This window comes from Scyliorhinus canicula, chromosome 4, assembly GCF_902713615.1.
Source record: "Scyliorhinus canicula chromosome 4, sScyCan1.1, whole genome shotgun sequence".
Taxonomy (NCBI): Eukaryota; Metazoa; Chordata; class Chondrichthyes; order Carcharhiniformes; family Scyliorhinidae; genus Scyliorhinus; species Scyliorhinus canicula.
The window spans coordinates 87,891,958-87,908,077 of record NC_052149.1 but is presented as its reverse complement, the minus strand read 5'-3'; the positions used below and the strand labels follow the sequence as shown (position 1 = coordinate 87,908,077).

The following is a 16,120-nucleotide window of genomic DNA, read 5'->3' as shown; positions in this document are numbered from 1 at the left end:
CACATCTAGAATGGTGATTTAGGTGAGACAGTGGGTTGTCAGTGGCTTCAGAAGAGGGAGGGAAAGAACCAAAAAAACACCCAAACCTCCAACACAGTATCATACATCAATGAATGAATATTTTACGGCCATTCACCGACCTGTCTCTTTGAAGGGTTGTTGAGGCACTTATCCAGGCCCTTGGTACATAACCTAGGGAGTGAAAAAACAAAAAGGTACCATGAGGAAAATATTTGAGAAAATAAAACCTATGAATTAAGTACTCTTGAGGCATTTTACATACTGGAGCTTCCACCACAGAAGTGGTGCTGCATTTAACCAATTTTTTGTAAAGCACTGCTGCAGTGCAATAGGCAGCACCTATAAATGAGCTCATTCTGCTCAAACTGCAATCTATTATTTCCCTTTGAGAAAAAGTAAACACATACAGAAACTGGATGCACTGTGGTAATATGCAAACTGAAATATTTTTAAAGGCATCTAACTTTCAATAAAAACAGAATAGAATACCAGTTGAAATTTTCATACAGCAATATCAGAACATTGGTTAATTATGATGATTGCAAGATTTTAGGAAAATTGGGATTTTAAATGCAGTGGGCAATTTAAGGGTTAAAAGTCTGGGGTTAGCATGCGCTTAACTGCAGTGGTCATGTTTTTAAAAAACGAATTCTGCTTGCAGAGCCTTGGTGTTTTTAGCAGCCAGAAGATGAAATTGATGAAGGGATGTGCTTATCAGTTTGGGTTAATGCACTGTGGATCAACTGGGGAGACCCCTGGGAGTTGATGTGATGTTGCAGCCTGCAGATGTGTTTTTATCAGCTTAGGGAGACGAGGTCATTGCTGAGTGGAGCTCAGAAAGGCAGTAAGTTTGGAGAAGCTTTGAGAGAGGAGCTGAGTTCTGGTCTTCCTGATTGAGTCCACAATTCTTTCCCAGGAGGTAGTTTAACAAAGAAGAGTAATAATATTTTAAAAACAGAGTAGTCTTGACTGAAGACAAGAGGCAGAAACAACCCCAGTTGAAGCAGCTATTTGAAGGCATTCAGCCAGAGTCTGAACGGGTTCTAACCAGAGGCATAATCTGTTCTGTATTGCTAATTTTATTATATGCCCGGCTAAAATTTAAGCTGGATTGAGAGCTGTATGTTTCTTTTCTTGTTCTTTAATGGGAAATTGTATAGTTGTGTTAAGTGATTCTTTTCGAGTGTGAAATTAAAAGTTTAATATAGTATTTATAATAAAGTTTTTTTTTAGAAATACCAAAGCCCTAGACTTAATCACCCCTGGAGCGAATCATTCTTTCCGCAGAGTCTTAAAATAAACTAAAATATTGGGGTTTTGGTCCAGTATCCAAGCCATTGTTGGGATCTGGTCTCGGAATAGTTATAACAAAAAATATTTTTAGAACGTCAAAACACAAACACCAGGGGCAAAATTCTCCGACCCCCCCCCCCCCCCCGCAGGGTCGGAGAATCGCCCGGGGCCGCCGAAAATCCCACCCCCGCCGTGGCAGAAATTCCCCGCCACCCGGGAATTGGTGGGGGCGGAAAACACCACCCGCCGATCGGCAAGCCCCCTGCGGCAATTCCCCGGCCTACAATGGGCCGAAGTCCCGTCGCTGGGAGGCCTCTCCCGCCGCCGTGGTTTGAACCACATCTGTGCCGGCAGGACCGGCGGCGCGAGCAGGCCTCCGGGGGGGGGGGGGGGGGGGGCTGGGCGATCGGACCCCAGGGGGGTGCCCCCACGGTGGTGCCCCCACGGTGGCCAGGCCCGCGATCGGCGGGCGGGCCAGTGCCGTGGGGGCACTCTTTTTCTTCCGCCGCCGCCGCCATGGCGGAGGCGGAAGAGAATCCCCCAGCGCACATGCGCCGGTGGTGACGTCAGCAGCAGCTGACACATCGGCGCATGTGCGAACCGACGAAGGCCTTTCGGCCAGCCCCGGGCGTCAAAGGCCGCTGGAACCGGTTTGGGTGCCAGTCGGTGTGGTGCCAACTGCTCCGGCACGGGCCTAGCCCCTCAATGTGAGGGCTTGGCCCCTAAAGGTGTGGAGAATTCCACACCTTTGGGGAGGCCTGACGCCGGAGTGGTTGGCGCCACTCCGCTACGCCGGGACCCCCCCGCCACGCCGGGTAGGGGTGAATCCCGCCCCAGTTTTACTATGAATTTTGCTACAATTGAGTTTTGGGATAGGTTAAAACAAGGAGACAGTTGTCAAAACCTGCTCGTGAAGGTTTGGATATATTGGGACACTTTTGAGCTTCATGCAATATCTTTTCCCTTGTGGTATCATCTTTGCCTTCTTATCAAACAGCAGTTTCAAAAAATATATATATTTCAGAGGAAGAGAACGACGCTGGGAATGCTGGAGTTATTGCCCATACCTAATGCCATTTGAGGGCAGTTAAGTGGCTTTACTGTGGGTCTGGAGTCACATGTAGATCAGACGCGATAAGAATGGCAGATTTCCTTCTCTAAAGGGCATCAGTGAACCAGTTAGGTTTTTGTGATAAAATTAATAATGGTTTTATGGACGCGATTACTGAAAAAAGTTTTAATTCCAGATTACTTTAATTAATTCATTGAATTAGACTAACATTCTATCTGCTGCTACGGTGAGATTTGAATCCATGTCTCCAGGGCATTAGTCTGGACCTCAGGATTGTAAACTCAGCAATATTATGACTACATCGCCATTTCCCCATAAACCAGTTCTCTCAAATTCCTGTCTTTCAGTTGAATTTCTATTTCACAGAATCACAGATTCCCGTCTCCTGATTATATAGATACCATATGAAGTGATGTCAAATTAGCATCAGCCAACACAATCATATGTATTAAAAAACTGATTCAAGTTGCATTCTATTTTAGCAATATAATTCCTATAATCTTAAGAGGGTGAAAACTCATTGCTTTTTTGCTTAAAACCAGTAATAATGATCGTTCATCCAGTTTGGTTTGCTACCAGTAGCTTCATTCATCTTCTTTCCATTCATTCCAGTGTCAGTGCTCAGCGCCAGTACAGGATAATAATTTGTCCAGCCACCCACTGAAAATTACAAAGTAGCAGAAACCTGGCCCACCAGCTCATTTTGCTAAGTTCACGGACTTTTGCTCAACTCACTCCCAATTTCACCTCACCGAATCCCTCCTCTCAGCTGCAACTTTATGAACCAGCCTCTCTGACGTCTGCTTTTCCTGGTTCCAGAGAAGAGTTATGTTGGACTCGAAACGTTAGCTCGGGTTTCTCTCCACAGATGCTGCCAGAACTGCTGAGTTTTCCCAGCATTTTGTTTTTATTTCTGCTTTTCCTCACCTCTGCTAATGTGCGCAGTCTAAGTTCAGATCTACTCCCAGCCCAGACTCTTCTGTAAAGGATCCTGTCCGTGTCTGATGGAAGATCAAACTGCCAGGAATGACATTTCCCCCCAAAAAAGCAGAATGTGGGCCACAGCAGCGGCAGGTATGGGAGACCAGCAACCACCGACGCCTAGGGTTTTCCACTGACTGATTTCTTGAGGGAAATGGGGCATCAATAAAAACAGCTATGGTGCATGTGAGGCACACTGAAAGAGCAACAAAATCATTGGGGGAGACAAACACAGAGGAAGAGAAATAAGAGAACAAGCAGAGCCAATTATAGCGAAAGGGAGATAATTCTTTTTTAATTTTACCCAGCCAGCAACTCACAAGATGGCACCTAGTTTGATGACAAATATAAACCATTACCTAGAAAGTAGTAAAGAATGCAGTAGTTCCTGAGAAAATACAGAGACTGCACTGCACTGTACTTGATGACCAAAGACAGGTTTCCTTTGAAGCGTGGGTACTTGAATTGCTGGAAAAGAAACATAATTATTATTTTCCATCTTTCCTCAGTTTCCTACTCTCCTCTTCCAAGTGTGTTGACTTTTATTTAGGCACAAGATGCAGGACAGCTTCTCAAATGGGATCCAAGTGTCAGCCTTGTAAACTTCAGCAGGATATTTAAATATAGTAACTGGGGCATGGTGTCGGGGGCACTACCATCCCATTTAATTCTGCCCTCCCCCAATGCACACATTCATACCCTTCACAGCAGCAAGAACTCAGACAGATTTTTGCTATCTCGAACCCAGCTGACACAAGCTAACACAGCACAGGCTGGAGACAAATACCATTTCTATGCCTTATTTCCACGAGTAGGGTGGCACGTGCTGTTGCCTCACAGCGCAAGGAACGATTCCAACCTTGGGTGACCGTGTGTGTAGAATTTGCACATTTCCCAGTGTCTGCATGAGTTTCCTCCAGTACACTCCCAGGCAGTGCATTCCAGACCGTCACCACCCTCTGTTCTCACATTCCCCCCTAAACCTCCTGGCCCTCACCTTGAACGTGTCCCCTCCGTGACTGACCCTTCAACTAAGGGGAACAGCCACTCCCTATCCACCATGCCCATGTCCCTCATAATCTTGCACACCGCGATCAGGTCACCCCCTCAGTCTTTTCTACTCCGATGAAAATAACCCAAGCTTATCTAACTCTCTTCATATCCCAGGCAACATCCTGGCGAATATCCTCTGCACCTCCTCCAATGCAATCACATCCTTCCTATAATGTAGCGACCAGAACTGCACACAGTACTTCAGCTGAGGCTTCACCAAAGTTCTATACAACTCCAACATGACCTCCTTGCTTTTGCAATCGATGCCTCGATTGATAAAGGCAATTGTCCTATAATCCTTTTGCACCACCCCATTAACCTGCCCTCCCGCCTTCAGAGATCTATGGACAAACATGCCAAGGTTCCTTTGTTCCTTGGAACTTCCGCGTGTCATGGTGTTCACTGAATACTTTCTTGTCAAATTGCTCCTTCCAAAGTGTATCATCTCACACTTTTCAGGGTTAAATTCCATCTCCCACTTATCTACCCAAAATACTCAACTATATATTTTTAAAAATATATAGTTTATTCCAAGCACACTCCAACATAGCTGCATTGTACAAAAATAAACATGGCACATACAATTTGTTCAATTTTTCCCCTTTTTCAGCCTCACTGTTAACCACCTGGCCAATCTTAGTGTCATCTGCGAACTTACTGATTCTACCCCCCCTTATGGTCATCTATGTTGTATATATAAATGACGAATAGGGGACCCAGCACAGATCCTTGTAGTACGCCACTGGGCACTGGCTCCCAGTCACTAAAGCAGCCGTCTGTCATTATCCTCTGTCTCTTAAAACTATGCCAATTTTGAATCCACCGTATCAAATTACCCGGTATCCCATATGCACTTGCCTTCTTTATAAGTCTCCCATGTGGGACATTGTCAAAGACTTCACTGAAATCCATGTTATCTACATCAACTGCACTACCCTCATCTATACATCTGGTCACCTCCTCAAAAAATTCAACCAAATTTGTTAGGTATGACTTCCCTCTGACAAAGCCATGCTGACTATCTCTGATCAAACCTTGCCTCTCCAAGTGGAGATAGATTCTCTCCGTCAGAATTTTCTCCAATAGTTCCCCCACCACTGAGACTCACTGGTCTATAGTTCCCTGGCTTATCGCTACAAACTTTCTTAAATAGTGGAACCACACTAGCTGTTCTTCAGTCCTCTGGCACCTCCCCCGTGACCAGAGAGGAATTAAAAATTTGGGTCAGAGCCCCTGCAATCTCCTCCCTTGCCTCCCACAGAAGCCAGGGCCGCAATTCATCTGGACCTGGATATTTGTCCACTTTTAAACCTGCCAACCCTATGTCAATTTGCTCAAGAACCTCACAGTCTCTCTCCCGAGTTCCATTCCTATCTCCTCATTCTCCTGGGTGAAGACATGTGATATATTCATTCAACACTCGACCAATGTCCTCTGGCCCCTAATGAACAAAGAAAATTACAGCACAGGAACAGGCCCTTCGGCCCTCCCAGCCTGCGCCGATCCCGATCCAGATCCTTTATCTAAACCTGTCTCCTATTTTCCAAGGTCTACTTCCCTCTGTTGCCGCCCGTTCATATACCTGTCTAGATGCCTCTTAAATGATGCTATCGTGCCCGCCTCTACCACCTCCGCTGGTAAAGCGTTCCGGCACCCACCATCCTCTGCGTAAAAAAACTTTCCACGCACATCTCCCTTAAACTTTCCCCCTCTCACCTTGAAATCGTGACCCCTTGTAACTGACACCCCCACTCTTGGAAAAAGCTCGTTGCTATCCACCCTGTCCATACCTCTCATCATTTTGTATACCTCAATCAGGTCCCCCCTCAACCTCCGTCTTTCCAACGAAAACAATCCTAATCTACTCAACCTTTCTTCATAGCTAGCACCCTCCATACCAGGCAACATCCTGGTGAACCTCCTCTGCACCCTCTCTAAAGCATCCACATTCTTCTGCTAATGTGGCGACCAGAACTGCACGCAGTACTCCAAATTTGGCCTAACCAAAGTCCTATACAACTGTAACATGACCTGCCTACTCTTGTACTCAATACCCCATCCGATGAAGGCAAGTATGGTGTATGCCTTTTTGACCACTCTATCAACCTGCGTTGCCACCTTCAGGGTACAATGGACCTGAACTCCCAGATCTCTCTGTACATCAATTTTCCCCAGGACCCTTCCATTGACCATATAGTCCACTCTTGAATTTGATCTTCCAAAATGCATCACCTCACATTTGCCTGGATTGAACTCCATCTGCCATTTCTCTGCCCAACTCTCCAATCTATCTATATTTTGTTGTATTCTCTGACAGTCCTCCTCGCTATCTGCAACTCCACCAAGAGTAATGGTCCCTACTCTTTCCCTGGTTACCCTCTCCAATTGATAAATATCTTGGGATTTTCGCTACTTTTATCAGCCGGAGCTTTCTCATATCCCCTCTCTGCTCTCCTAGTTGCTTTCTTAAGCTCCATTCTCCACTAATGCCTCCACTGATTTGCTCCCCTTGTACTTGCTAAAAGCCTCTCTTTACCTTCTCATCGTATCCTGAATATCTCTGGTCATCCATGGTTCTCTGGGACTGTTACTCCTTCCTATCACCCTAGAGGGAAAATGTTGGACCTGCACCATGTTGTGGTCGCTATCATTAAAATGCTCCCCCACCAACACGTCAACCACCAGTCTGGCTTCATTCTCCAGAACTAGGTCCAGCACTGCGCCTTCACTTTTTGGACCCTCAACGTATTGACCTAAAACGTTCTGTATACATTTTAAGAACTCCACTGTATCTAAGCCCTTAACACTAGGACTATCCCAATTAATCTTGGGAAAGTTGAAATTACCTAATATAATTACCCTATTGTTATTTTTACACTCCTCTGTAAATTGCGCACATATTTGCCCCTCAATTTCCCGCTGACTATCTGGTGGTGTATCAAACACCTTGTCCCTGTCCCTTTTTAATTCCGAAACTCTACCCACAAAGTTTAATTCGATGCCCTCTCCAAGATAGCAGCTGTCCTTACTGCATTAACTGACTCGTTAACTAATAATGCAATGCCTCCTCTTTTACCCCTTCCTCTGTCTCACCTGAAGATTGTTGAGCTGCCAATCCTGCCCCTCTCTCAATCACTTCTCCGTGAGGGCTACTATATCATAATTCCACAGGCCAATCCTCACCCTTAACTCATCTGTTTTACCTGTAAGACTCCCTTGTAATACTCCTGGCATTAAAGTAGACCATCCAGCCTTGGTGTACTCCCTTGAAACCTAATAAAAGCTAATTACTGCGGATGCTGGAATCTGAAACGAAAAGGAAAATGCTGGAAAATCTCAGCAGGTCTGGCAGCACCTATAGGGAGAGAAAAGAGCTAACGTTTCGAGTCCGATGACTCTTTGTCAAAGCTAACAGACAGAGAGAGTGGGAAATATTTATACTGTGGAGTGAGACAGCATGACACACGCCCTTGAAACCTAAAAACCGCTGTAATCCCTCGGACAGGATTGCTTTTCTGTATTATGACGTGTCCCTATTCTGCTAACAGTCTGTGACCCCCCTCCCTGCTAAATTAGTTTAAACTCCTCCCAACTGCGCTAGCAAACTCTCCAGCAAGGATGTTAGTCCCGCTCTGGTTCAGATGTAGACCATCCTGCTTGTACAGGTCCCACTTTCCCCAGTGATCCAGGAATCTAAAACCCTCCCAGTTTCCCTGCGCCAACTCTTAAGCCACACATTCATTTGCACTATTCTCCTATTTCTGTACTCGCTAGCCTGTGGAACTGGGCGTAATCCAGAGGTTACAACCCAAGAGATCCTGCTTTTTAGTCTACTGCCAAGCTCCCCGAATTCTTGATTCAAGACCTCATCCCTCTTTCTACCCACTTCATTGGTACCAACATGTACCATGATTTCTACCATATCACCCAGCCCTTCAGGAAGCCCTGTAGCCATTTGGTGACATCCCACACCCTGGCACCAGGGAGACAACACACCATCCTGGAGTCACGTTGATGGCCAGTCGTGCCGATCTGCCCCGCTGACTATAGAACCCCCCCATTACTATTGCTCTTCCTCTCTCTTCCCCCCCCCCCCAGTAGAAACGCTGCTTGTAGTGCCAAAAGCTTGTCTCTGTCTGCACTCCCTAGAGGAACCAGCCTCATCAGACTCCAAAATGGAATACGGATTTGCGAGTGGGACTCCTGAACTACCTGCCTATTTCTCTTGGACTGCCTGTGGTCACCAATTCCTTTCCTTCCTCAAGTCCCTTCAGCTGCGCTATGGCTTCTCTAAACATGCTATCCACGATGTTCTCAGACTCACAGATGCTGTGTCCCCAGCCGCCGTTCCAGCTCTGAACCCCGAGCTTCCAGGAGCTGCAGCTGGAGACACTTCCTGCACACATGCTGGTCCCGGGGACTGAAGTGTGCCCGGCTACCCACATAGAGCAGGAGGAGCACACCACGATAACCTCCCTTGCCTTTCACACCAAGAAGCAAAGCATCGAGCTTGGACCTGCATCTCGCTGAACTCAAGAACCATTTCCAGCTGGGTAAATGCCTCACTGACCAAGGTCCATAAAGGATGAAATAGAAACAATCAGAGCAGGAGGTTGGAGATAAAGTAGAGGCTTGGGAGCAAGTGGCTTGTTTGTATATCTGATCAGGGAATTGCAAGATTCCAGAAGAATTTTGGGGGTTGAAATGACTTTAAAACTATAAGCCGAAGGACAAAGTTAAGGAGACCTTCAAGGTAGAGAGAGTAGAGTCAAAGACCAGATAAATCAAGATGGCAACAAGCTTAGGTTTTAAAAGGCAGTAGAACAAAGTAGGTCATGGTTTTCAGCTCACAGTCTCTGTGTGGAGCCAATGCAAGATACTTTAAAAAGAAAGTTCAATCTACGTTTAATCTAAAAGCAGAAAGTAAAAATAAGAAACCTTTACCTGCAGAACTGGGAAAGACAAATAATTGAAGTTGTTCACAAAATATAGAAGACTATAACTATATCCTATAAAGGCTCCTTCCATCAGTAAGAAAACGTGAAACTCATTCAGGCACACATGGCTGCTGGATGCTGAGCTGCAACAACAAGAACAGACAAAGTAGATGGGTTTGTTGACAACAAATAAAGACTGGGGGAGGGTGGAGGGGGTTACACACAAACGCCATTCAGGAATATTCTACAAATTGTTTGACTGCTTAAAGTTCCATGCTCACCTGTCCTGGGATGAGCACGGTACGCTGATCAATTGATAACGTCCCCCAGCAATTACTGCTGCACACCATGCCATCAGCATCCCCACCACCGCATGCACCACTGAATGGAGAAACCGATGAGGGTGGAACACGTTTCCTATGAGTGCGATCCGACTGCATGGGATAGAAGGCTCCACTGCAGAGGAAAAGGACAAATAATTTGTTTGCGTGTAACAGCAGGTGCGTGAGCTTGGTAGATGCCATTAACTTACCGACAGGGAGGTAGGGCGAAGGGGGTAACTATATGGATAACAGATCACATTTCTAAAGTTTTATCTGACCAAAACATCTAGTTCCACCTGGGCAAAATTGTCCACCTCCACTCTTCAGCACTGATATCCTTGGACATGCCTTCATCAGGCTTGAACAATTTTCCCTGTAAACTGCAACTCAAAGTATGAAAACTCCCTTTGTAAAAAAGAAATTATTGAAGTTTTTAATTTTAACAAATAGCGCAACAAAACCACAGGAATAGTGCAGCACAGCAAGAATGTCTCAACATTCAAAGATATAAAGGGGGAGAGAAGAACAGTAATACAAAAGGGCAGCACAGTAGCATTGTGGATAGCACAATGGCTTCACAGCTCCAGGGTCCCAGGTTCGATTCCAGCTTGGGTCACTGTCTGTGCGGAGTCTGCACATCCTCCCCGTGTGTGCGTGGGTTTCCTCCGGGTGCTCCAGTTTCCTCCCACAGTCCAAAGATGTGCAGGTTAGGTGGATTGGCCATGATAAATTGCCCTTAGTGTCCAAAATTGCCCTTAGTGCTGGGTGGGGTTACTGGGTTATGGGGATAGGGTGCAGGTGTTGCCTTGGGTAGGGTGCTCTTGCCAAGAGCCAGTGCAGACTTGATGGGACGAATGGCCTCCTTCTGCACTGTAAATTCTATGAAACAATTGGCTCTGTACAATCATTAGATTCAACTTGGCGTATGCATTACCAAAGAGCAAGGTGCAACACGACAAGATCCTGGAAACATGGAAAAATGGTGCACACCTTCCCACACGGCAATTTACTCGTAACAAAATTGGGAATTCAGGGTAAGGTCTTCGCAACTTGCTCAGGCACACACCAGAAAATATCCCCCTCACCCCCAGAGGCATGAATAACACGCTGTAACATCCTCCTCTTCGATATCAGACTCGTCTGTACACCTACAGGATCTAATCGCGGATTCTTTCACCCCACAAAAACTGAACGAATAAAAAAAACTAGATAAAATTTAAGAACCCCAGTTCCAAAAGGATATCAATGGCTCCCAGTGAGTTAAATGAAAATCCTTGTTTTTCGATTACTGTGGCTTCCCTCCCAAACTTCCTCATTCTTCTCCAACTCTATATTTTGCCCACAGCATTGAAAATAGAAGTAGGTGGAGGCCATTCGGCCCTTTGACCCTGCTCCGCCATTCATTTTGTCATGGATGATCATCAAGTTCCATACCGTGATCCTGCCTCCCCCCCCCAAAATATCGCTTTAGCCCCAAGAGCCATATCTAATTCCTTCAAAACACAACGTTTTGGCCTCAACTACTTTCTGTGGTAGCAAATTCCATAGATTTACCACTCTCTGGGTGAAGAAATTTCTCCTCATCTCAGTCCTTACCCTCAAACTATGACCCCTATTTATGGACTCCCCATCATCGGGAACATTCTTTATGAAAACCCTGTCTAATCCAGTTAGAATTTTATAAGTTTCTATGAGATCCCCTCTCACTCGCCTAAACTCGAATGAATACAATCCTAACCAACTTGGTCTCTCCTGATATGGCAGTCCCATCATCCCAGGAATCAGCCCGGTGAACAGTTGCTGCACTCCCTCCATAGCAAGAACATCCTTCCTCAGATAAGGACACCAAAACTGCACACAATCCTCCAGGTGTGTCCTCACCAATGCCCTATACAATTGTAATAAGCAATTTTCATTTTGTTTCATTTCATCTGCCATGCATGTGCCCACTCACTTTCTTACTCTGACTTTTGCTAATTTTCTTCCCGCCATCACCAACTAAACCCAACAAACACCCGCAAGGGCAACGCAGTAGCACAATAGGGCAGCGCGGTAGCACAGTGGTTAGCACAGCTTCACAGCTCCAGGGTCCCACGTTTGATTCCCAGCTTGGGTCACCGTCTGTGCGGAGTCTGCACATTCTCCCCGTATCTGTATGGATTTCCTCCGGGTGATCCAGTTTTCCCCCACAGTCCAAAGATGTGCAGGTTAGGTGGATTGGCCATGATAAATTGCCCCGTAGTGTCCAAAAAGGTTAGCTGGGGTTACTAGGAAAGGGTGGAGGCGCGGGATTAAGTAGGGTTCTCTTTCCAAGAGCCAGTGCAGACTCGATGGGCTGAATGCCCTCCTTCTGCACTGTAAATTCTATGATTCTATGATCCCCACAAGGGACCATCCTCTCCTGGCATTGTTTGTTCAATTTGCTGGGCCCTATATTTGGAATCCCCTCCAAATCATCTCCACTTGCCTCTCCTTCTGCAAATACCAACTCAAAATTCTCCCTTCAACCAGGTTTTCAGTCACCCTTCCTAACTTGTCAGCTATTTTCCTCTGCATACATCGCTGGTGTACCTTGGTTATTTATGTCACAGCACAAAGCAAAAACAACTTGTTGTTCCATAAACTACAAATCTGTACTAGCCAATCAGCCTTTATAAGAATGTTACATACAATGTTTAAATTTTGCAAGAATGGAGGAAAGCTTGCAATCATTCATAACCAGGAAATAATGGAAATGCACAGATACCCAATGTCTGAAAGAGAAAGGCAAAGCAATGACGAATGCAAATCCCTGCCTTTTCTCACAATGGAACAGACTTCCCATTTTAAAATGAAATGTTTATGAAAAACACCAATTTAACATCTTTACTCATGATGCAAGGGCCACAAAGGTAAATCACACAATTTGAATACTTAGAATATTTAGTACTGCATCACATACAAAAGTGAGAGTTGTGTAAAAATAGAACCAAGAGGAAGACATGATCAGACCACAGTTTTCAGCACCAGACATGTACAAGGAATAAAATTCTAATACCTGTGTAAAATTCCATATTGAAGATCCCAATAATCACTATGACTCCACATAGCACCAGAACTGCAAAAATTATATAGGAATTATTCAGATGATTCCACGAATCTTGAAAAAAAAAAGGAGAAAAGACATGGAGGTCTGACCAACCAATTCATTCAAAGGGGATTGTTTTGTTTTACGTTGTGACCATGAGCACAATACCTGTAATCCACTGGATAGGACGGAACACATTCACTCTACTCAGCAGTATAAACACAGTTGTGGAAATAGGCAACAGCAGGACAGACCAAGCAACTGCAGCTGCTGCTCGCCAGCTGAACACCTGGAAAGCAAGGGGACAAAACAGGAATAATACTGTGGACCATTTCATACAAATTAAAAACGAACATACAATTCAAGTTATTTAGGGCAGCACAGTAGCATTGTGGATAGCACAATTGCTTCACAGCTCCAGGGTCCCAGGTTCGATTCCGGCTTGGGTCACTGACTGTGCGGAGTCTGCACATCCTCCCCGTGTGTGCGTGGGTTTCCTCCGGGTGCTCCGGTTTCCTCCCACAGTCCAAAGATGTGCAGGTTAGGTGGATTGGCCATGATAAATTGCCCTTAGTGTCCAAAATTGGCCTTAGTGTTGGGTGGGGTTACTGGGTTATGGGGATAGGGTGGAGGTGTTGACCTCGGGTAGGGTGCTCTTTTCAAGAGCCGGTGCAGACTCGATGGGCCGAATGGCCTCCCTGTGCACTGTAAATTCTATGATAATCTGATTATTGTTTACACTGTTCAGAATGAAACCAAATCTTGTAAATTATTTTCAGTGAGATTATTAGGGTTGCAGTAACAATGTACAGATAAAGTACCTTTAGTGCAGTAAAATGCTTCAAGGCCCTTCACAGCAACATTACCAAATACATTTTGAAATCAAGCATCATAATCGGGCGGGTAAGCTTGGTCAAAAAGGTAGGTTTTACAGAGAATCCTGGAGGAGAATGGTCTAGAGTGACCATATTTTCTAAACTAAATCCAGGAACACACAGGCCAGGGAGCACAGCATCTATAAACGTAGACACAGATCCAAATTTAACATTTGACTTGCACTGTTTTCAAACACAGCGAGACTGAGCCCTATCTACCGAGTTAGAGAGGCAGGGGATTTTCACAGTAACTTCATTGCAATGTTAATGTAAGCCGACTTGTGACAATAAAGATTTCTTCTTTTCTTTCAAATACTTCCATTAACACATTCCCATGACCCAGCTCACACAGACAACACTGCCACACACTACCCCAGCTAAGAGGGGTCTCTGGAAATTTTCTGCCCAGGTTATGGGACACAGTACCTCATTGCGGGCAGTCCACAGAACACAAGGGCAAATGGTCAGGCTCGACTGAAGTACTTCAGTGTCCCAAAGCAGTTGCAGCCATTGATCAAGAAAGACTCACCTTTCTTTCAAAATGTAATCTTCCTCTTTTCAAAGGATGACAAAGATTGCTTAACGTAAATGTAGTGCTATTGACAGATTGTGTTGAGCTGACCCCAATATTGAAACGATCAGCTTCAGCGCTGGTGTAGAAGTCGATTTGTAAAGTTGACAACTTTCAATAGTACAAGCAACCCCCCGCCCCCCAATAAAACAGCCGGAGATACCAGCTGAGATTTAGTTCCCCAGATACCAACCAGCATCGAATGCCTCACACAAGGAAACCATTCCTCATGTGGAGCTGGAGACAGTGTCAAATACTATTAGGCCATGAGGGGCATCCCAGTCAAAGCGCCACTCAGGCGGCCGGCCTTGCCCTGCTAGTTTGTTTGAAATATCCATGTTCCAGTGTGCGGGGAGAGTCAGCAGAGCCGAGGCTTGGCCTTGACAGGTGGCACAGGAACTGCAACTAGACCTCATGGCCCAGCGCAGCCCGAATGAAATCTACCGCCTGCTCTCTCACCTTGCGGATGAACCAGGAGCCTGCGGGCTGCTCCATGTCTTCCCCCAGCCCCCGCATTCTCTCTCCTCCCTCTGAGTGTCCCGGACCCTCCGGCCCAGGCCGCTCCCGCGCTTTCCAATTCAAACACCTTTCGGAGCCTCCTGTCTCGGTGCCGGCGCACGCTTTCTACGTCGGCAGTGACGCAACCCGCTGTGACCATTTGGTCGATGAGACGCCATATTTCGTACTGGCAACCGCCGGCGCCCCCTTCAGGACATATCTGGTTCATCAGGCTGGCCGATCAATTTCATGTGCTCATCAACATGTTTTTCTGAAGGTCAAAAATAGATTTGGGGCTTATATCCCAGCATACTTTTTAAACAACTAATCACAAGTTTCAACTTTGTCAATAGGTCAGCAGGAATAGTTAGATAATACAATTTGCAAAGAAAATATTAATTAAAATGAAATTCACAAACTAAACTCTTTTCAGCGAGCTTTTAGTCACCCCTCCTACCTCTGGGCTCGATCCCAAGTTTGTCTCATTAAGATTTCTGTGAGACAACTTGGAAAGCTTTGCAAGTTATCTATCCTTTCTTTCAATGAAAATTGTTATAGATACACCATTCTTTCACTGTCATTTGGGTCAAAATCTTGGATTTAACCAAACATCTACGACTGCCACTTCACTATTATTACAGACCATAAACCTTTGCTTAGACTTTTCACAGATGATAAAGCGATTCCACCCATTGCCTCCATGCGGATCCAGCTTTGGGTCCTGTTTATGCCCCTATGAGTATTCTTTTGAACATAGGCCAGGGACTCAAATCGCAAACGCGATGCACTAAGCCATTTTCCTTTACCAACTGGCCCCTTATCAACCCCCAGGACAGTCGAGGTAGTCGTTACTTTGAATTTCATGGACTTCTGGCCTGTCACGGCATCCCGGATCCGGGAATGTACCCAGGCAGATCTGATCCTATTGAAAGTTTGGCACATGGTGCTCTACGAAGAGCAGCATCGGCAGCTTCCAGGCGAGTTATGGACATTTTCATCCAAGCTGTCCAAGTTCAGCTTGGAGGATGGTATCCTGATGTCTGGTATGTGCGTCATCGTCCCGGACAGAGGTCAGGAGTTGATCTTGCAGGACCTCCACAATGGGCATCCAGGCGTGTCTCAGATGAAAATGCTGGTCTGAAGTTATGTATGGTGGCCAGGTCTGGAAGCGGACATTGGGAAAATTGCTCAATGATGCTTTCTTTGCCAAGAACATCAAAAACTCCCACCGGCCCAGCCCCTACATAATTGGGAACGGCCAGGAGGGCCTTGGGCATTATTGCCTGCTGACTTTGCCAGTCCATTTTAGGAATCCATGTTCCTCTTGTTGATTAACGCCTACTTGATGTGGCTAGAGGTGCACAGGATGGCGGCGATCACAACCCGGGCAACCATTGAGAAACTGCATCCATAGTTTTGCATGCATGGC

The 16,120-nt window shown here is 45.8% G+C and overlaps 1 protein-coding gene across 2 annotated transcripts in view; it reads right to left on the bottom strand.

Moving 5' to 3' along the window:
- The window catches only part of ndc1 (NDC1 transmembrane nucleoporin), a 36,334-nt gene extending 21,514 nt beyond the window's left edge, over window positions 1-14,820 (bottom strand). For both annotated transcript variants that reach the window (XM_038794701.1, XM_038794702.1), the window contains exons 1-7: window positions 14,653-14,820; window positions 12,916-13,036; window positions 12,718-12,819; window positions 9,639-9,813; window positions 9,365-9,500; window positions 3,727-3,835; window positions 141-192 (exon numbers count right to left, since the gene is read on the bottom strand). In XM_038794701.1, coding sequence (XP_038650629.1) covers window positions 141-192; window positions 3,727-3,835; window positions 9,365-9,500; window positions 9,639-9,813; window positions 12,718-12,819; window positions 12,916-13,036; window positions 14,653-14,709 — 752 coding nt within the window. In that variant the 5' untranslated portion in view covers window positions 14,710-14,820. The remainder of the gene's footprint in view (window positions 1-140; window positions 193-3,726; window positions 3,836-9,364; window positions 9,501-9,638; window positions 9,814-12,717; window positions 12,820-12,915; window positions 13,037-14,652) is intronic.
- Between the last annotated feature and the right edge of the window lie 1,300 nt (window positions 14,821-16,120).